This window comes from Oncorhynchus keta, chromosome 22 (assembly GCF_023373465.1).
Source record: "Oncorhynchus keta strain PuntledgeMale-10-30-2019 chromosome 22, Oket_V2, whole genome shotgun sequence".
NCBI lineage: Eukaryota > Metazoa > Chordata > Actinopteri > Salmoniformes > Salmonidae > Oncorhynchus > Oncorhynchus keta.
In genome coordinates, this window is record NC_068442.1 from 6,412,707 (window position 1) to 6,434,717 (window position 22,011).

The 22,011-nt window shown below is 42.9% G+C and overlaps 1 protein-coding gene and 1 long non-coding RNA gene across 3 annotated transcripts; one reads left to right on the forward strand and one right to left on the reverse strand.

Moving 5' to 3' along the window:
* Positions 1–4,122: 4,122 nt before the first annotated feature.
* LOC118400723 (uncharacterized) lies at positions 4,123–6,610 on the reverse strand. 2 transcript variants are annotated; one of them, XR_008076274.1, is made up of 4 exons: positions 6,351–6,610; positions 6,023–6,169; positions 5,350–5,561; positions 4,123–5,232 (listed from the first exon to the last, which is right to left on the reverse strand). It is a non-coding gene; the product is annotated as an uncharacterized LOC118400723 (long non-coding RNA). The 2 variants fall into 2 exon arrangements; XR_004829076.2 differs by having other exon boundaries at positions 4,123–5,561; positions 6,351–6,604.
* Positions 6,611–12,620: 6,010 nt separating this feature from the next.
* Positions 12,621–16,619, forward strand: LOC118400965 (carboxypeptidase A1-like). The gene is made up of 11 exons (XM_035798025.2): positions 12,621–12,781; positions 13,224–13,305; positions 13,488–13,622; positions 13,796–13,900; positions 14,114–14,215; positions 14,445–14,546; positions 14,706–14,816; positions 15,353–15,443; positions 15,661–15,860; positions 16,010–16,094; positions 16,291–16,619. The coding sequence occupies exons 1-11, from the start codon at positions 12,717–12,719 to the stop codon at positions 16,476–16,478; spliced, it is 1,266 nt and encodes a 421-aa protein (XP_035653918.1). The 5' UTR covers positions 12,621–12,716; the 3' UTR covers positions 16,479–16,619.
* Positions 16,620–22,011: the final 5,392 nt, after the last annotated feature.

Genomic DNA, 22,011 nt, shown 5'->3' on the forward strand with positions numbered 1-22,011 from the left:
GAAGATCGGTCAGGAAATCTATGGACAGATGTGACCATGGCCGCTGTGGAACGGGGAGGGGTTGTAGCTTCCCTCTAGGAAGGTGCCTAGGAGCCTTACTCTGAGCGCACACTGAGCAAGAGGAGACATAACCCTTAACGTCCTTAACCAACGTAGGCCACCAATACCTCCCCTGAAGGCTCCCCACTGTCCTCGTCACCCCAGGGTGACCCGAGGAGGGTAGGACGTGAGCCCACCGAATCAGCTTGTCCCGAACATCAAGCGGCACGTACCTTCGCCCCGCTGGACACTGAGGAGGCGCGGGTTCAGCCCGTAACGCCCGCTCGATGTCCGAGTCCACCTCCCATACCACTGGGGCTACCAGCTTAGAGGCGGGAAGGATGGGAGTAGGTTCGGTGGACCCATCCTCGGTGTCGTAAAGGCGGGACAGTGCGTCAGCCCTCACGTTCTGGGAGCCCGGTCTATAAGACAAAGTAAACCGGAACCGGGTGAAGAACATGGCCCACCTTGCCTGACGTGGGTTAAGTCTCCTTGCAGCCCGAATATACTCCAGATTCTGGTGGTCGGTCCAGATGAGAAAAGGGTGCTTAGCCCCTCAAGCCAGTGTCTCCACACCTTCAGAGCTCTAACCACCGCTAGCAACTCCCGGTCCCCCACATCATAGTTACGCTCCGCTGGGCTGAGCTTCCTTGAGAAGAAAGCGCAGGGCGGAGTTTTGGTGGCGTGCCCGAGCGCTGTGATAGCACGGCACCCACCCCAGCCTCGGACGCGTCCACCTCCACTATGAATGCTAGAGAGGGATCCGGATGCGCCAACACGGGCGCCTCAGTGAACAGCGCCTTCAACTTGTTGAATGCCCTGTCCGCCTGTGCTGACCACTGCAATGCACCGGGCCCCCCAGCAGTGAGGTAATGGGAGCCGCTATCTGGCCAAAACCCCGGATAAACCTCCGGTAGTAGTTGGCAAAACCCAAAAACCGCTGCACCTCCTTTACCGTGGTTGGAGTCGGCCAATTACGCACGGCCCTAATATCACCACCCCGAGGTGGAAATGCGATATCCCAGAAAAGAGACGGCTCGTTTAGAGAACACGCATTTCTCAGCCTTGACGTATAGGTCATGCTCCAGCAGTCTTCCAAGCACTTTGCGCACCAGAGACACATGCGCGGTGTGAGTGGCCGAGTAGATCAGAATGTCATCGATATAAACAACCACCCCTGACCGCACAGGTCCCTGAGAATCTCGTCTACAAAGGATTGGAAAACGGCTGGAGCATTCTTTAACCCATACGGCATGACGAGGTACTCATAGTGGCCGGATGTAGTACTAAATGCGGTTTTCCACTCGTCTCCCTTCCGAATACGCACCAGACTATACGCGCTCCTGAGATCCAGTTTTGTGAAGAACTGCGCTCCGTGGAACGATTCCACCGCCGTAGCGATGAGAGGTAGAGGGTAACTATACCCCACTGTGATGGCGTTTAGACCTCTATAATCGATACACGGACGCAAACCTCCCTCCTTTTTCCTCACAAAAAAGAAACTCGAGGAGACGGGTGAAATGGAGGGCCGAATGTACCCCTGTCCCAGCGACTCCGTGACATATGTCTCCATTGCCAACGTCTCCTCCTGGGACAGCGGGTACACATGACTCTTGGGAAGCGCAGCGTCTACCTGGAGATCTATCGTACAATCCCTTCCCGGTCGATAAGGTGGTAATTTAGTCGCTTTCACTTTACTGAAAGCGGTTGCCAAATCGGCATACTCGGGGGAATGCACACCGTGGAACCCTGGTCGGGACTCTCCACCGACGTGGCACCGATGGAAACTCCCAAACACCTTCCAGAACACTCCTCTGACCACCCCTGGAGAACCCCTTGTCTCCACGAAATTTTAGGATTGTGCCGGGCCAGCCAGGAGTCCCCAGCACCACTGGAAACGCAGGCGAATCAATAATAAAAAACTGATACGCTCCCTATGATTCCCCTGCGTCACCATGTCCAGTGGGACCGTGGTCTCCCGACCATCCCTGACCCTAATGGCCGGCTATCTAGGGAGTGCACGGGGAAAGGAGAATCTATCGGCACCAGCGGAACCCCTAACTTAAGGGCGAGTCCGCGATCCATAAAGTTCCCAGCTGCGCCTGAATCGACTAGCGCCCTATGCTGGGAAGAGGGAAAAAAGTGAAGGAAAGAGATTAAGACAAACATATGGCCAACAAGGGATTCTGGGTGAGTCTGATGCTGACTCACCTGGGGTGACCGAGAAGCGTTCCGCCTGCCATCTCTACTCCCAGACGGACCCCCCCAGCACCGATCAGACGTGTGTCCTCTCCGACCACAGTTGGTGCAGGGAAGGCCCCCTCCTCCGGCACCCCTCGGCGCAGCCCCTCCCAACTCCATCGGAATGGGAGCGGAGGGGCCGGGTGGTGGAACGCACAGGACCCTCTCTGAACGCCCGCGGGCAGCCAGCAGATTGTCAGTCGAATGGACATGTCAATCAGCTGATCCAGTGACAGAGTGGTGTCCCGACACGCTAACTCCCGGCGGACGTCCTCTCGGAGACCACACCTGTAGTGGTCCATAAGGGCCCTGTCGTTCCACCCAGATCCGGCTGCCAAGGTCCGGAACTCCAGCGCGTAATCCTGGGCGCTCCTCCTCTCCTGCCTGAGATGAAAAAGTCGTTCTCCCACCGCTCGGCCGTCTATAGGGTGATCAAATACGGCACGGAAGCGGCAGGAAAACTCTGGGTAGTGCTCCCGCGCTGAGTCTGGGCCATTCCAGACTGCGTTCGCCCACTCCAGAGCACGACCCGTGAGGCAGGAGATGAGGACACTCACCCTCTCCGCTCCTGAGGGAGGGGGTCTAACGGTGGCCAGGTATAGCTCCAGCTGAAGCAGAAACCCCTGGCAACCCGCCGCCGCTCCATCATAAGCCCTCGGTAGCGTCAGACGAAGGGTGCTGGAGTCGATGATGGGGAGACCGGGTCGGGGTGCCGAAGGTGGAGAGAGGAGACCACTCCTCTCCCATCGGTCCATTCTCTCCATCACTTGATCCATCGCGGATCCGATCCGATGGAGAATGGTGGTGTGGTGGAGAACCCGTTCCTCCATCGATGGGAGAGGGTTGGCTGCTGCTCCTGCTGACTCCATTCGATTTTGGGTGCGGGATTCTGTAACACTTCAGGTGTCGTAGGTGTGTGGAGTCAAACGCAGGAGACAGTGAGTGCAAAGCTGTGCGTCTTTAATAGCGCCAACGCATCCCAGGGTGCTCACAATAGTAACGGCCCCAAACACAGGGAATGAGAATGTACAACAGAAAACGTAACGACCAGGCACTAACACGTACTTCTAACAACAGAGCCGAAGGTTACACTGCAATAATCCCGCACAACAACCAGGCGGGCCGGCTGCCTAATAAAGACAAAACTAATTCGCTGATTCAATCATGAACAGGTGCTACCACTAAACATACAAGGAGGGGAGGAAAAACAATCAGTGGCAGCTAATAGGCCGGCGACGACGACCGCCGGCGCCAACCGCCCGGGAAGGGGAAACACCCTCGGTCGGACTCGTGACATTCACCAGATAGGCTGTAATTAGGTTTCACGTTCCGTTTGTTGTTTTGTATTTTGTATAGTTATTTCATGTGTCACTTTTTCCATTAAAGTCATGAGTAACCACCACGCTGCATTTCGGTCCGACTCTCTTTCGACAAAACGAAGAACGACGTTACAATAACAAGTGAAACCTTTCAATTGAAGGCGTATCACAAACGTAATTTTGTAGGCGATTCTTGTAGGCTAATAAACGCATGTTGTCTGTCACAATCTGTTGGTCATTGAACAGAAAGATTTATGCACATTATCATACTGAATAGAGAGAACCTGGCCTCATGAGGGCGCCATCTCACTTTTTACATCAATGCGGCAATCTGTGGCGGTCGGAACGTCCCTGTGGGTATTCAGAACTGGAATTGCCTTACTACAAAGAGACTTAACTCCCTTAATAACAATAACAATAGTAATATGTTATCATAGCAAATAGACTGTAATGACCTTGTTGCCTTCATTATACTATTTTTTATATTCCTAGCAGCAAACTGGCGTTTGCATTGTGACTCATGAGCATGTGGAGAAATTCAAAACAGGGGCTCTGACTGGTAGGAAAGAGACTAGAAGTTAATCACCTCTTGGTGAACCAGGTGCTGCTAACCTGAGTGACCCATTCTCTGGAGTGGATTCCAGTTATGATCAATATGCCAGGACGGTTGGTACCTTCAGTGCTGAACTATGAGAGACAGAAGTGGAGTATTTACATTAATACAGATGCAAATAAAATCCTGGTGATCTTCAAACACCCAAAAAAAGTATTTTAGAACTGACATGACTTAGAGTACATTCATAGGGCGGCCCTCAAAGCTCTGGCCAATCACGATCTTGCTCACCAGGTTGGGGTTCTTAGCCATCATGTCCTGGAAACTGTAGATCTATTGCGATACAGCTCGTAAGAGAATCTCACATTAGAATCAAAGACTGGAGTTTTAACACAGGCATAATAACATTGTTATGACAGAGTTATTATGCAGTCTTATGACAGAGTTATCAAATTAAATTAAATGCTGTTTGTCACATGCTTCGTAGACAACATGTGTAGACTAACAGTGAAATGCTTATTTACTGGTCATTTTCCAACTATGCAGAGTTAAAGATAAAATAAATCATGAAAAATAGAAATAGTGGCACTAGGAGTAAATACACAGTGAATAACAAATAAAAATAACATGGCTATATACAGGGAATAGAAAATAAGATGGCTATATACAGGGAGTACCAGTATCGAGTCGATGTGCAGGGGTACGAGGTCATTGAGGTAGCTATGTACTGTACATATAAGTACAGGTAAAGTGACTAGGCAACAGGATAGATAATAGTTGCAGCAGCATAAGCGGTGAGTGTGAAAGTGTGTGTGTGTTGGGGTGTCAATGTAAGTATGTGTGTGTGGGTAGAGTCCAGTGTATGTGCATAGAGTCAGTGCAAGAGAGATAGTTTCTGCAAAGTTATTATGCAGTCCTATGACAGTTTTATTTTGCAATCTTATGACAATGTTATAATAGATGCTGAGGCTTTCCCGGCAGTGTTATTGGGTACTGACATGGTATTTGGTGTAGTAATCAGTATTCTGGGCTCAGCGGCATGAGCACTCAGCATCTGCTCCACTCCTCATCCAACATAACCTAAGATAAAAGGGGCAAAAGGTTTCATATCACTGATCGCTCTCCTTGGTTCTTTCAAGAATAATTAGATTGTCAGGGGGATAACTTTGGTGGTGTCATAGTCTGTACAGTTATTACTTTTTGAAGAATAACAATGACTAAAGACTGGCGTAAGAAAGGCAGATGAGCTCTCTTTCCTCCCCAGCTCAGAAAGTTGTCCATCTTTATTGTGACAGAGTAAGAGATGTCCTCGGTCCTCAGGAAGGTCTTGTAGGTCTGCAGGCTGGTGACGGGAACTCTGATGTCCACAGGAGTAGAGAGGTCAGTGGGATCCATCCACACACATCCAGCTGGGAAAGAAGAGAGGAGAGGAACATGTAGATGAACTCACAAATCAACACATGGGAAAAGATCAAATGGACTGATCATACATTATACAGTATGAGAAGGGATCTGCTCTGATACTTCTGTTCTGATTGTTTTCCTCTAAAATTCCTATTTACAGATCTTCATTTGATCACTTTTCTGTTGCTGGTCATGTTCATGTGCCGCAGATGAGCTAAGTGATTTACAGAAATTCACTGAAATCATGCACGAACATACAGATATATATTAACAGCATTCCACTTTTCATGCAGCTTCGTCTTGACCAGCTAATAACCTAGCCACCGATCAAGCAACATTATGGACTAAACATTGAAATTCTGTTGCTGCGGGATTATTTTGCTGCAACAATACAGGTCAAATTAAGATCCGACATCTGTATAAGAAGGATAATAATCATATTATGAACACTGTTATTATGCCCCACCTGGAGATCTTTAATCTCAGCCAGGTCCTTCAGGAGAGAGTGCTGGAGCTCATCCTTCCAAGTGATCTGAAGCACCTGGTGTCTGTACAGATATTACAACGATGATGTCATCATCCCTAATAATTGTAATAAAGAGATGGGGGAAACCTAAAAAGAGAAAGGGTGACAATCAACACCATATGTCATTACCCTTTTCTCAGCTACCACTGCTGTAGCAAACAAGTGATAATAATTTCATCAATCAAGCAAAATGTATTTGTAAAGCCCTTCTTACATCCGCAGTTGTCACAAAGTGCTTTATTTTCCGTACATGATGATGAACACTCACCCCTCAAATGTCTCCTTGTCGATAACGGCCACAAACAGCATAGCCTTTCATCGTAATTAATAAGAGTGTAGCCACACACCTTGCCCACCACCTTTGACCTTGGTTAGTTACAGTAAGTTGATGTTTTCTTCTTCAGGTGTTTTCTCCTGCTGTTCTGTTTCCCACACCAACTCTGATGTAACTCTAATGGTGAGTATTTCTGGAGCAGATACCGAGAATGACAATGAGAATGGACCAGATTGTCAGTTTTTTCCCTTACTGTTCCATTTGCTTAGTTTGCCTGTGTTTGTATTCTGTACTGTAAAAGATATGCCCCCAAGGGTTGTCGCAACCCTTTTTGAGGACTGACTCAAGAGTCCTTTTGACTATTACGGTACTCACATTTGAAAAATTAGAGACAAGGAATAAGTGAAATCAATGACATCAAACATAATTTTGTTATGTATTGTTTAAGAATGATTGTGTTTTATTTCATTTATATTTTTACATGCCCCACATGTCCTATATGTCTCCATTAAAGACGTTCATCTGTCAGAGATTATTTGCAGTTTATCTAACAATCTAACTCATTCAAATCACCATACCTGTGCATTCAACCAGGTCAAGCCAAAAGCCTTGGAGACAGAGGGACACCAAAACTGCTTTAGAAGCCATATCACTCCCTAGAAATATTTGCCATGTTAATATTTCCCACACCCACAGGGCACTTCTTTTCATTTGGAAGACATTTTAAAACATGTTTTTGCATGTTGTGATGTTACTAAAGTCCTTTAGTTTTGACATACAATTTAAAATTCACTACATGACCAAAAGTATATGGACACCTGGGCATTAATATAGAGTTGGTCCCCCCTTTGCAGCTATAACAGCCTGCACTCTTCTAGGAAGGCTTTCCACTAGATATTGGAACATTTCTGCAGGGACTTGCTTCCATTCAGCCACAAGAGCATTAGTGACGTCAAGCACTGATGTTGGGCAATTAGGCCTGGCTCGCAGTTGGCGTTCCAATTCATCCCAGAGATTTTCAATGGGGTTGAGGTCAGAACTCTGTGCAGACCAGTCAAATTCTTCCACACGGATCTCGACAAACCCTTTCTGTATGGACCTCGCTTTGTGCACGGGGGGGGGGGGTTGTCATGCTGAAACAGGAAAAGGCCTTCCCCAAACTGTTGCCACAAAGTTGGAAGCAAGAATCGTCTAGGATGTCATTGTGTGCTGTAGTGATAAGATTTCCCTTCACTGGAACTAAGGGGCCCGAACCATGAAAAACAACCTCAGACCATTAGTCCATTTCCACCAAACTTTACAGTTGGCACTATGCATTTCGGCAGATGGCGTTCTCCTGGCATCTGACTATCCTAGATTTGTCCATCGGACTTCAGTGATCTTGTGTGGCTTACCACTTTGTGGCTGAGCCATTGTTGCTCCTAGACATTTCCACTTCACAATAACAGCACTTACATTTGACCGGAGCAGCTCTAGCCGGGAAGAAATTTGACGAACTGACTTGTTGCAAAGGTGGCCTCCTAGGTGACCATTCTACTGCCAATGTTTTTGTCTATGGAGATTGCATAGCTGTGTGCTCGATTTTAATTTTATACACCTGTTAGCAATGGTTGCAGCTAAACTAGCCAATCCACTAATTTGAAGGGGTGTCCACATACCTTTGTATATATATAGCTAATAAGCTTGTGTATGCTGTGCGGCACCAGAATTAAAATAAAAACACGTCATACCTTTTTGTAGTTAAAAAACCTCTTAAGGATCATGCGAATTTTCGCAGCTTTTTGTTAAAAATCGCGCAACATTTCAAAGTCCTGCTACTCATGCCAGGAATATAGTATATGCAAAGGATAAGTATGTGTGTATAGAAAACACTCTGAAGTCTCTAAAACTGGTTAAATCGTGTCTGTGGCTATAACACAACGTGTTTAGGAGTAAAAACCCCTCAAAAAACTGTTCTCCAAAAACACAAAAAATATATTAATCCACCAGTCAATGTATTGTTTAAGGCGACTGCAAATACATGAAGATGTCCTGTAAACGCCTACAGCTTCCACACGATGTCGCCAGTGCTGGCATTTCTAGCACACTTAATCCTTGGTTGTATGACCTTTTTCCCTTTCCTGTTTTAGTCTCTCAACAGGATGTTGTTAAAATGGAAAAGATTGGCCGCTGATTTCAAGACTAGCTGCTATCGAATACAGATCGTCCCGTGATGAATTGTATAGATTATTAACGTTTATTAATACCTAAAGTTGGTTTAGAAAAGTAGTTTGAAGTGTTTTGTAAAAGTTTATAGACAACTTTTGTCATTTTAAAAAGTGACGTTGCGTCTTGTAAAAGGGAATATTCCTGGATCAGACCGGTCTTCAGAAAACAACATTTTGGCTATACAATGACGGATTTAATCGGGAAAAAGACCCAATTGTGATGTTTATGGGATATATAGGAGTGCCAAGAAAGAAGCTTGTCAAAGGTAATGAATGTTTTATATTTTATTTCTGCGTTTTGGGTAGCGCCGGCTACCGCAAAATCTGTTGTTTTAGATGATGTTCCAGTACTTTGGGGGTGCATGCTATCAGATAATTCGCCGAAAAGCATTTTACAAATCTGACTCGGTGGCTAGATTCACAACGAGTGTAGCTTTAATTCAGTACCTTGCATGTGTGTTTTAATGAACGTTTGATTTTTATCAAAAACGATACGTGTCGCTCTTGAAATTTCTGCTGATTTGATCCCGACAGCGGAACCAACTCCATAAAATATATGTCATGTGAAACGTGATAACTATAGTATCCTTAACTAGCATTGAAAAGGTTAATCCATTCTTCTCTAATTAAAAATCGAATTTCTGAATCACACTTGAACCTCGGTAGACTCCCTATGAGTAGGGGGGAGGGGCAGGTTTTCAGCTGGCAGCCAGGAAGAGTGAGCACTTTGCATTGGCACTTTGTTGCATTTTCTTTTGTGGAACTGGAAAGAAAGAGCGTTATTAACCGGTACCCATGCTTTTAAAATAATGGTTATGTTCTGGAACAGTAAAGATAACTTTCATTTGCAGTTCTGATTCTGTTCCTTTGAAATATGTTATTTTCCGGGTTTTTGGTTCTGGTCCCTGAATCGGTTCCAACCCCTGGCTGGCTACTCAATTCTGTTGATAATTCATGTCACACATGTCAATGTATTCATATATTAAAACTACTTACGGCTGAAATCCCGTTAACGGGATCGATTTGATAACAGCCAGTGAAAGGGCGCCAAATTCAAACAACAGAAATCTCATAATTAAAATTCCTCAAACATACAAGTATTATATACCATTTTAAAGATAAACTTGTTGTTAATCCCACCACAGTGTCCTATTTCAAAAAAGCTTTACAACGTAAGCATACCATGCGATTATGTTAGGTCAGCACCTAGTCACAGAAAAACATTTTTCCAGCCAAAGAGAGGAGCCACAAAATGCAGAAATAGAGATAAAATGAATCACTAACCTTTGATGATCTTCATCAGATGACACTCATAGGACTTCATGTTACACAATACATGTATGTTTTGTTCGATAAAGTTCATACTTATATCCAAAAATCTCAGTTTACATTGGTGCGTTATGTTCAGTAATGTTTTGCTTCCAAAACATTCAGTGATTTTGCAGAGAGCCACATCAATTTACAGAAATACTCATCATAAATGTTGATGAAAATACAAGTGTTATACATGGAATTAAAGATATACTTCTCCTCAATGCAACTGCTGTGTCAGATATCAAAAAAGCTTTATGTAAAAAGCACACCATGCAATAAACTGAGTACAGCACCAAAACAAGCCATACAGATACTCGCCATGTTGTGGAGTCAACAAAAGTCAGAAATAGCATTATAAATATTCACTTACCTTTGATGATCTTCATCAGAATGCACTCCCATGAATCCCAGTTCCACATTAAATGTTTGATTTAGTTTGATTTAGTTCGATAATGTCCATTTATGTCCAAAGAGATACTTTTGTTAGCACGTTTGGTAAACAAATCCAAAGTCATGAAGTGCGTTGCATAGTTGCAGACAAAATGTCAAAAAGTTCTGTGACTGTCATGACATGTCAAACGATGTATGGAATCAATCTTTAGGATGTTTTTAACATAAAACGTCAATAATGTTCCAACCGGAGAAATCCTATGTCTGTAGAAAAGCAATGGAACGAGAGCTAACTCTCTCGTGACCGCGCCTCAGAGCCTGTGGCAATCTGCTAGACATCTGGCTCAAACAGCCCTTATTAGCTCCCACTTCATAGTAGAATCCTCAAACAAGTTTCTAAAGACGGTTGACATCTAGTGAAAGCCTTAGGAAGTGCAACATAACCAATATCCCACTGTGTATTCAATAGCGGCTGGGTTGAGATTTGAACTTCAGATTTGAATAATAGAGAAGTAGATGAAGATGTCATACAATCTAACTTTTTGTCTGACTTGTTGTTTTGTTAATGCGGTTACTTAAACAGATGTAATGTTTGAAGTGGATTTAACAAGCCTCAATTAAGACAATTAAGACATGGATTGTTTATATGTGCCATTCAGTGGGTGAATGGGCAAGACAAAATATTTAAGTGCCTTTGAACTGGGTATGGTGGTAGGTCCCAAGCACACCTATTTGAGTGTGTCAAGAACTGCAAAGCTGCTGGGTTTTTCGCACTCAACAGTTTCCCGTGTGTATCAAGAATGGTTCACCACCCAAAGGACATCCAGCCAACATGACACAACTATGGGAAGCATTGGAGTCAACATAAGCCAGCATCCCTGTGGAACGCTTTTGACGCCTTATAGAGTTCATGCCCCAATGAATTGAAGCTGTTCTGAGAGTAAAAGTGTGGGCAACTCAATACTCTATTTTGTACAATAGTTGTTTTGCTATAGTTTATAAAAGTTTGAAACCATTTGAAGTTGGGATAACCTGAATATTTGAAAGTTGACTTGGTGTATCTAGCTTGAACGGTTCAAGAGTTATTGTTGTTGAGTTATTTTATGCAAATGTTTGAAAATGTATGTGTATACTTACAATTGATAAAAAATGTTCAAGAACTTGACGTTAGTATAGCCTTACCATGTTAAAGTTGGTTTGGTGTCTCTAGCTTGAAGGGTTCAAAGGTTACTGTTGATGAGTTATTTTATATGATCAGACCGAAACATGAGCTCAGAGGTGATCGGGTGAAATATGAAGCTAGTGGACGGATACAGTGTCAATCAGAGCAGCAGTATCAACTTAATGCCTGCCCTTCTCATTACAGACACACAAATATCATGCATCGAAGACTTGCTAAAGTTCACCATTACAAAAAAATAAAAGGGGAGGTTAGCATTGTCCTGGGGGGTTATGATATTTCTGTGTCTAACTTTCTCACTCATTATTCACGATTCATTCAGGATTATCCGTAATCATGTTAGCATCCACATTAATGAAGAAGTGTTCAGAAACATATTCGATTCTTATTTACAATAAAAGTGACTTCAAAATGACACAATGCATTATTTATCATACATTTGTATTGGGCACAACATAATCTGAAACACAACCAAACCAAACAGAAAATGCATCCAACAAGTTTGTGGAGTCACAAGCTTGTTGTGGTCATTGTGTGCTATGAATATGGGCCCCCATACTTTACTTTTTACTACACATGAATACACATACTGTACACAGTTGGGCTCCCGAGTGGCGCAGCGATCTAAGGCACTGCATCTCAGTGTAAGAGAGGTCACAGCAGTCCCTGGTTCAATCCAGGCTCCATTACAACTGGCTGTGATTGGGAGTCCTATAGGGTGGCACACAATTGGCCCAGTGTCGCTGGGGTAGGCCGTCAATGTAAATAAGAATTTGTTTTTAACTGACTTGCCTAGTAAAAAAAATTAAATAGAAGGAAATTTGTCCCAAAACTTTTGCTCCCTAAAACTTTTGCTCAATTTCTAAACTCCTAAAATGATATGGATGTGGTGCCCTTTAAACCACATTGACTATGTATAAAACAGCTGGCTCATCTGTATATATACACATTTGGGGGGGGGTCAGGGGCCCTAAGTGATCGCTTATGTTGCTTATGTCTGGAACCGGCCCTGAAACTACAGTATATATGTTTGTTTCAGATTTATTCATAAAGACATGTATAAATGCATAAAACTGCTGGCAGAACTGATGCAAAAGGTGCAGAAACCAGCCGTCTGGTACTTCCAAATATCTCCGAGGTAGCGTGGGAAGCAAAGCAGCAGGCATAACACGTAAGTACCCTTAAGCAAGGTCGTGGTTTGGTCATGTGATCTGGCGCGTAACATAAAAGGTGGAGGCTACTGTCTGTGGCTCTACTCCATAGGCAACGATGAAGGGGCTGCTCGTTTTGACTGCGCTGTTTGTGGCCGTTTTCGGCGAGGAGACTTTTGAGGGGTGAGTGGACACACCAATGGTACAACTTTTTGTAAAACTGTCCAATTCTATTTGATGTCATGTTTGATATATCACCAGTAGTTGCTATGTAAAGATTGAGGAACCATAGGAAGGGTAGTAATGCCATATGTCATGCTTGCCCCTGTGATTCTGGAGACATGAGTTGCCTCTTTAGACTGAACGACAGTCAGGCTTTATTACTTTTCAATCCTCACTTCAACTGAATCATTAGAAATGACTACTCATGGGGGGGGCGGAAACGATAATATCTTCAATGATAACTGTAAAGAGGAAGCAAAGCTTATGGTTAATGGTGACAAAAACTTTAAGTGATGCTGTAAGCAGGCATTTAGCCACAGTCTTTGTTGGGTAACTTTTTTCTCTCCCTTTCTCAACTCCAAGCATAGTTGTTGAAAGCTGAATGGTTCTCCTGTCTTTGTAGGGACCAGGTCCTTCGTATCACTGCGAGGGATGAGGTCCAGCTTACTCTTCTGAAGGATCTGTCTGAGATGGAATATCTCCAGGTATGTGACATGATAATCACCAATGTAGAGCCTTGACCAGGCCATTTCCCTTTCACTATAGCTGCTCAAAACACTTATATCGGCAAACATTTTAGTCCAGGACTAGGCTTAATCTGTCTGGGAGACCGGCCCATTTGTGTTGGTCTGTTGACCTAACGTGCCATTCCTCTCCTATGTCCCAGTTGGATGTGTGGATGGAGACCACTGACCTCCCCACTTCTGTGGACATCAGAGTTCCCTTCACCAGCCTGCAGACCGTCAAGGCCTTCCTGGAGACCGAGGACATTGAGTACTTCATCATGATCAAGGACCTGCAGGTAGGACTGCTTTCTGTGTCAGGGAGAAAGTGACTGAGGTCAGGGTGATTACTTCCGTCTTACTTCGTCTTGGCTGATCTTGAAATGTGTAAATCCATGTCGTGACTTCCAGTAAATAAATACGATGGTTGAATAAGCCTTGTCGTGACTTTTGACCTCCCTTTTGCCCACAGGTTATGCTGGATGAGGAGAAGGAGCAGATGCTGAGTTCTGCCCGCGCCACTGCCCCCAGAACCAGTGATGACTACGACTACTCCAACTACCACACCATAGCCGAGGTATGTTCTGTATCCCGAAACGCAAGTGGCAAGGAGAAATGGGACAGCCCATTTCACATGACCACTCAGAGCAGCACACATTCAGGCAGACACTATTAAGACTGCTATCATAAGATCCACATAAGAGTGACATGACAGTGACATGGTCTGTGACACGACACCTAGAATATTGTTTGAGTTGACTGTAACATCTCTCTTTCTCTCTCTCTCCAGATCTACGCTTTCCAGGACATGCTGGTGGCTGAGAATCCCAACCTGGTTAGCAAGATTGTGATTGGCCAGAGCTACCAGGGACGCCCCCTGAATGTGCTCAAGGTAAGTTCCTGACCACAGTGGGCCTTGTCAGATATCTAACCAGTACTCTTTACACGTGAAATATACATCTAATAGAGACATACAAGCCTAGTTTTTGCCTGATCCTGGATGAGATACCATTTTTTGGTACATGTTAATTAAGTGCTTGGTTGTATGTTAAATGTCTCAAGTTTACAGTATTTGAGGATTACGGTAGATGTTCATTACACCCCCCTTCTCTATTTTCTAGTTTAGCACTGGTGGAACCAACAAACCTGGTATCTGGCTTGACACTGGAATCCACTCCAGGGAATGGGTGACACAGGCTAGCGGCACCTGGTTCGCCAAGAAGGTGCATCAGCGCTAACTCCCTGACAGTCTTTAAACCTTTCCCCTCTCTTCATCTGCGCATCTGTTCACCAAACCACTGTATCACTCCCACTATTACTCACTATGTATGAGCAGTCATCATGTAAGATTTATGATATCATCTTTCTGTTTCCATGTCCAGATTGTGACCGACTACGGACGTGACACCGCCCTCACCGCCGTCCTGGACAAGATGGACATCTTCCTGGAGATTGTGACCAACCCTGACGGCTACTTCTACACCCACACTAGCGTGAGTCGCTCACAACAGAAAATGTGTCATTTACGGTACATTTTAGGTTCATGTTCCGTACTTGATCGCTGTTGATTACTAAATGTTACATTGGTGTTTACGTCACGTTACATCGCTCCACCTCTTTGATTTATTAACTCCATGTTACATGTGAGCGTGATCTGAATCTCTTGTACATATGTGAGATCTTAATTTGAGCCAGTTTGCTACAGCATGAAAATAATCCTGCAGCAACAGGACATTTGAATTATAATGTGGATTATAATTCATGGACAATTTTGTAAGGGTTGATGCATTTTTTGCAACCGCAAATCAAATCTGAAATGTCAAAGTGGAAATTCAACTTCAGAAGCCTTTTCAAACCTCAAATACACTGCACATGTTTTTAAAGTTCTCCTGCTACAGGGTGATTAAATTAAGATCCTACATCTGTACCGAATATCAACTATCGAATCTAACTTTCACAAATCTCAGTGTTGTATCCTGTTTTGTCATTTGACTTCTCTCTGACTTCATCAACCTTTCATGTTCCACAGAACCGTATGTGGCGTAAGACCAGGAAGCCCAACCCTGGCTCTTCCTGCATTGGAACTGACCCCAACAGAAACTGGGATGCTGGTTTTGGAGGTATATTTTCCAGTTCACTTAAATGTTCACTCAAATACAAAAGATTCAGATGTCACAAACTCAATAAGAGACCAAATCTACATTTTTTTGTCAAAAATAGGTATCTCCTTGCACCTGGTGAGACAGTATTTTACTGTGGAAAATGTGCATTGTTATTTTTTAGTCTGGCACTAATCTCTTTTATCCTTTTGTCTATCTCCTCTGTTATTTTTGGAAGGTCCCGGTGCCAGTGCCAGCCCCTGCTCTGAGACTTACCGTGGACCCAAGGCTCACTCTGAGTCTGAGGTCAAGTCCATCGTGGACTTTGTCAAGTCTCATGGCAACCTGCAGGCTTTCGTGTCCATCCATTCCTATTCCCAGATGCTCCTCTACCCCTATGGTTACACCAGGACCTCCTGCAAGGACGAGAGCGAACTGGTGAGTTCAGCATCCATCAACTAGTTGTCTTTGGTAACATAACATGTTTGGTAACAACTTGTGGCATCCATGCCTATAGGCCTCACAAGGGGAAGGGAGGCTCCAACAGGGTACTTTAACATTAGGTTACTTTTATTATCTGCCCACAGCACAACCTGGCCAGGAAGGCTATCACTGATCTGGCTTCCCTGTACGGAACCTCCTACAGATACGGCAGCATAATCAACACCATCTGTAAGTGTCAAACACCGGCTTAACCTATTCATTGCTTTAAATGGATCCCATCGCATGCCATTCCAGTCCACACTAGTCCACCACGGTCTATCAACATGAGCACACTCCATCTGAATAATATAAACAATGCTGTTATATACTCTGTGACATTAAGACAGAAAATATTGTCAATTCCCTTTTTTCTTGTCAATTCCAGATCAGGCTAGTGGTGGTACCATTGATTGGACCTACAACCAGGGCGTCAAGTACTCCTACACCTTTGAGCTGAGAGACACCGGTCGCTATGGTTTCATCCTGCCAGCTAATCAGATCCTTCCTACTGCCAAGGAGACTTGGCTGGCTCTGATGGCCATCATGGAGCATACCAAGGACAACACCAACTAGATGGGTCACCACGACAACCTACAGGACACTGTGTCATTGTACTGTTGTACATATATAGGAAAAGCCTAGATGTACCATTAAGTCTACCATGGTTCTTTCCAGGCCAGAAAGAGATCAATAAATGTCAACTGTTATACCTGATTTTGTCTATTTCATTTTTAACACTTTGCCAAGCTCTTTAGGTGATGTCAAAATGAAGCAGAGAGAAAGGTTGTAATGGTTGAAGTAATCTCTCGTGGAGAGGTACAGACTGTATATGAAAAAACATATTTGAGTTTGTGTGTCAAAAATAAAGGACTTTAGTAACATAAGAAAAAACATGTTGTTTTAAAATGTCTTCAAAATGAAAAGAAGTCCCCTGTGAGTGTGGGCAATATGGACCTGACAAATATGTCTAGGGAGTGATGTGGCTTCTAAAGGAGTTTTGGTGTTTCTGTCTTCAAGGTTTGTGGCCTAACACATGTCTAAAGAGGTTCAGCAAGGTTACCCTGGGCATGTGGTTTAGAAGGGTAATGGGTGTGATAAACCCATTGGATCATTTCACCTGGTTTAATGTACACGTATGTTGGTTTGAATTAGTTAGATTGTTTGAGAAACTGCAAATAATCTCTGATATGAATGTCTTTAAAGGAGATATGCAGGGCATGTAAAGTGTTGGTCCGATGTTTCATGAGCTGATATAAAAGATCCCAGAAGTGTTCTATATGCACAAAAAAAACATATTTCTCTCAAATGTTGTGCACAAATGAGTTTACATCCCTGTTAGTGAGCTTTTCTCTTTTGCCAAGATAACCCATCCACCAGACAGGCGTCACACTCTGATCTGTTTCACCTGTTCTTTTGATTGTCTCCACCCTTATAGGGGTTGCATATCAAGAAGATGATTAAACAGCCAGATCAGGTGCACCTTGTGCTGGGGACAATAAAAGGTCACACAGCACAATGCCACTGATATCTCAAGTTTTGAGGGAGTGTCAAATGTATTTGCTGACTAGACTAATGACCACCAAAGCTGTTGGCAGATAATTTAATGTTAATTTCTCTACCATAAGCCACCTCCAATGTCGTTTTAGAGAATTTTGCAGTATGTCCAACTGCCCTCACAAACAAAGACCACATGTAACCACAACAGCCAAGGACTTCCTCTTCCGGATTCTTCATCTGCAGGATCATCTGACACCAGCCACCCGGACAGCTGATGAAACAAGAGTATTTCTGTCTGTAATAAAGCCCTTTTGTGGGGAAAAAATCATTCTGATAGGCTGGACCTGGCTCCCAAGTGGGTGGGCCTATGCCCTCCAAGGCTGTGCCTTTCCAGTCATGTGAAATCCATAGATTTGGGCTAATTTATTTAAATTGACTGATTATCTTATATGAACTGTAACTCAGTAAAATCTTGAAAATTGTTGCAATGTTGCATTTCTATTTTTGTTTAGTATATAAACACAATCAAACACAATCAACCAAAACAAATCAAATCAAATTGTATTTGTCACATACACATGGTTAGCAGATGTTAATGCGAGTGTAGCGAAATGCTTGCGCATTCTACTTCCGACAATGCAGTAATAACCAATGAGTAATCTAACCTAACAATTCCACAACTGCGACCTTATACACACAAGTGTAAAGGGATAAATAATATGTAAATGCAATTCGATGTAAGTCATTGAGTTCATTTATTCCTCATCTCATAATAAATGTTCACTCCCTTTTCTCTTTCCCTTGTTTTTCTTTGAGTTGATCTGCATGTTCCTCTCCTCTCTTCTATACCAGCTGGATGTGATACACACACACACACACACACACACACACACACACACACACACACACACACACACACACACACACACACACACACACACACTGCTGCAACTATTATCTAGCCTGTTGCCTCGTCACTTTACCCTTACCTATATGTGTTGTACATACCTACAGTTGAAGTCGGAAGTTTACATTAAAACACATTTTTCTACCACTCCACAAATGTCTTTTTAAACTAACAATAGTTTTGGCAAGAAGGTTAGGACATCTACTTTGTGCATGACACAAGTAATTTTTCCAACGATTGTTTACAGACAGATAATTTCACTTAAAATTCACTGTATCGCAATTCCAGTGGGTCAGAAATGTACATACACTAAATTGACTGTGCCTTTAAACAGCTTGGAAAATTCCAGAAAATGATGTCAAGGCTTTAGAAGCGTCTGATAGTCTAATTGACATCATTTGAGTCAATTGGAGGTGTACCTGTGGATGTATTTCAAGGCCCACCTTCAAACTCAGTGTCTCGTTGCTTGACATCATGGGAAAATCAAAAGAAATCAGCCAAGACCTCAGAAAAACAATTGTAGACCTCCGCAAGTCTGGTTCATCCTTGGGAGTAATTTCCAAATGCCTGAAGGTACCACGTTCATCTGTACAAACGCAAGTATAAACACCATGCAACCACGCAGTCTTCATACCGCTTAGGAAGGAGATGCGTTCTGTCTCCTAGAGATGAACGTACTTTGGTGTGAAAAGTACAAATCAATCCCAGAACAACAGCAAAGGACCTTGTAAAGATGCTAAAGGAAACAGCTTCAAAAGTATTTATATCCACAGTAAAACGTGTCCTATATCGACATAAGCGGAAAGGCCGCTCAGCAAGGAAGAACCCACTGCTACTAAAAGGCCATAAAAAAGCCAGACTACGTTTTGCAACTGCACATGGGGACATAATGACCATCTTTATGTTCACATGGTGATTACTGTTAACTGTTAACTGTTTTTTGATACAGTTTCCCGCTTGTTGTTTGTCTGTAACACAGTCACACAAGTTCACAAGTTTTGTGAAACACCCAATGCTTCCCTTGAAAAGGACAGCGAAGCAGATGCACAGGCAGGAAGTCTCGAACCACATTATTACGACACGCTTCCTGCATCTGTATTATAATGAAAACAAGTTGCAGTATGTGTGGGCTTTAGATAGGGAACGGAGGACAGATAGTAAATACAGCTGTACATGACTGCATCAAGACTCACCCAATCAGACCAAGAGGCTCTATGAATCAGCTGTGTGGCAGACATATTGTTCATCTCCATAACAAACGTGAAATGTGTTGCACATGACAGATACATTTAATCAATTTGATATGCCAAGAAGTTGCTGCTCTCTGTCTGGCATATGATGATATCCCATACAAAATATGAATATTATCGTCAATATTTATTGTCTAATCTTTATTGTCTTTTTATATAAGCCTATAAAAGGACATTTGATTCAACATATGTAAATTGACTGTAAACACACACAAAAACTGCCTATAATATTTACTTCACCACACCAGAAACTCATAGGTAATGCAGCCACAGCCAACAAAAAATATTGAAATGTTCTCAATGTTAAACGGTGTACTGTAATTTACAGGTTCATTCATTTTATTTTCATTGTTGAGGAGGCCCCCTTTGCTAAATGGTGATTGGCTGTCGGGTACTTTATTGGTTGCTCACTCAATTCCTATTGATCCAGAGTTGGGGAACAGTAGACTCCCGAGTGGCGCAGAGTCCTAAGGCACTGCATCTCAGTGCTAGAGGCATCACTACAGACCCTAGTTTGATTCAAGGCTATATCACAACCAGCCATGATTGGGAGTCCCATAGAGTGGCGCACAATTGGCCCAGCGTCGTCCGGGTTAGGGTTTGGCTGGGGTAGGCTGTCATAGTAAATAAGAATTTCATAGTACCAGTGGGCTGATTTGATTACGCTGAACCGTGATGCACTGGTCTGAGTGGTGAAGGAGAAATGCACTTCTCAAATCAAACAGTTGGCTAATCTGAACCGCTCAGTCATTTTGTCAACAAGGCAGCATGGTGCATCGTCCAGAAACATACATTTTGTTTCCATAAAAATAAAAAATACATTCAAACTAGTTTTCATTGGGAAGGCAGATTAAGCATTTTTATCAAAAGTAATCACTTTTGCATGTGAAAACAGAATCCTACTCATTACTCCACATGCTTAATTGTGCAGTTGTGTAAAGTACTTAAGTAAAAATACTTTCAAGTACTACTTAAGTAGTTTTGTTTGGCATCTGTACATTACTATTTTTATTTTTGACTACTTTTACTTCACTACATTCCTAAAGAAAATAATGTACTATATACTCCATATATTTTCCCTGAAACCTAAAAGTACTTGTTACATTTTGAATGCTTCGCAGGACAGAAAAATGGTCCAATTCATGTACTTATCAAGACAACATCCCTGGTCATCCTATTGCCTTTGATCTGGCAGAATTACTAAACACAAATGCTTCATTTGTAAATTATGTCTGAGTGTTGGAGTGTGCCCCTGCCTATCCGTAAATTTAAAAAACAAGAAAATGCTGACGTCTGGTTTGCTTAATATAAGGAATTAGAAATGATTTATACTTTTACTTCTGTTAGTTAAGTACATTTGATCAATTACATTTACTTTTGATACTTAAGTACTGTCACGACCTGACCATAGAGAGCCCTCGGTGTTCTCTATGGTGTTTTTGGTCAGGGCGTGACTCGGGGGATTCTAGATATTGTGTTTCTATGTTGGTGTGTGGGTATGGTTCCCAATTAGAGGCAGCTGATAATCGTTGCCTCTAATTGGGGATCATACTTAGTTTGTCCTTTTTCCCCACCTGCGATGTGGGATATTGCTTTGTTTGAGTGCCAACGTGTGTCACGACCGTTATATCCTTGTACAACGATCGTGACAAGTATATTTCAAACCAAATAGTTTTAGACTTTTACTCAAGTATTTTACTGGGTGACTTTCACTTGAGTCATTTTCTATTAACGTATCTTTACTTTTACTGAAGTATAACAATTAGGTACTTTTTCCACCACTGTAATTGTCACTTGTTTTAAACAGACTTTGCAGTGGGATTTGAACTGGGAACCCGGCTCACACCTGGGAGGCCAACCTGGTCTCAGAGCATTTAGTATTATTTGGTACTGAAATCTGAGACACTCAATAGTATGATGTTACATTTCATATGGTATGTATTAATTTGTGGATGTCCACTCTTTTCATATGATGCTACAAATTGTATTATATGTCATGATTTTTAAAAACGTACAATAAGTTAAGAATTTGCTAAATGTTTATGATGTGCCACATTCTAGCTAGGTGGCTAATGTTATCTAGCTCTCTAACATTAGCTGGGCTAGGGGTTAGGGTAAGGAGTTAGGTTAAAGGGTTAAGGTTAGAGGAAGGGTTAGCTAACATGTTAAATAGTTGCAAAGTAGCTAAAAAGCAGTATGTTGTTGCTAATTAGGTAAAATGATAGTTGCCCATGACAACATTCAAACTCACAACCTTTGGGTTTTTAGATGTTTGCGTTATATGCCCATCCAGCTACCCACCCTGAAAAACCACCATCTTGTTTGTTTTTTGCCAAGTAACCATCGGTCTTACAGTGCAGTCGGAAGTACTCAAACCCATTGACTTTCCACATTTAGTTACATTAGTCTTATTCTAAAATATATTAAATCACCCCCCTCAATCTACACACAA

Bases quoted from the DNA above. Each gene is read 5' to 3' on its own strand.
- LOC118400965 (XM_035798025.2), top strand. From the start codon at position 12,717: ATGAAGGGGCTGCTCGTTTTGACTGCGCTGTTTGTGGCCGTTTTCGGC. The intron at 12,782-13,223 runs GTGAGTGGACAC...CTGTCTTTGTAG, and splicing joins GGCGAGGAGACTTTTGAGGG to GGACCAGGTCCTTCGTATCA. The intron at 13,623-13,795 runs GTAGGACTGCTT...TTTTGCCCACAG, and splicing joins TCATGATCAAGGACCTGCAG to GTTATGCTGGATGAGGAGAA.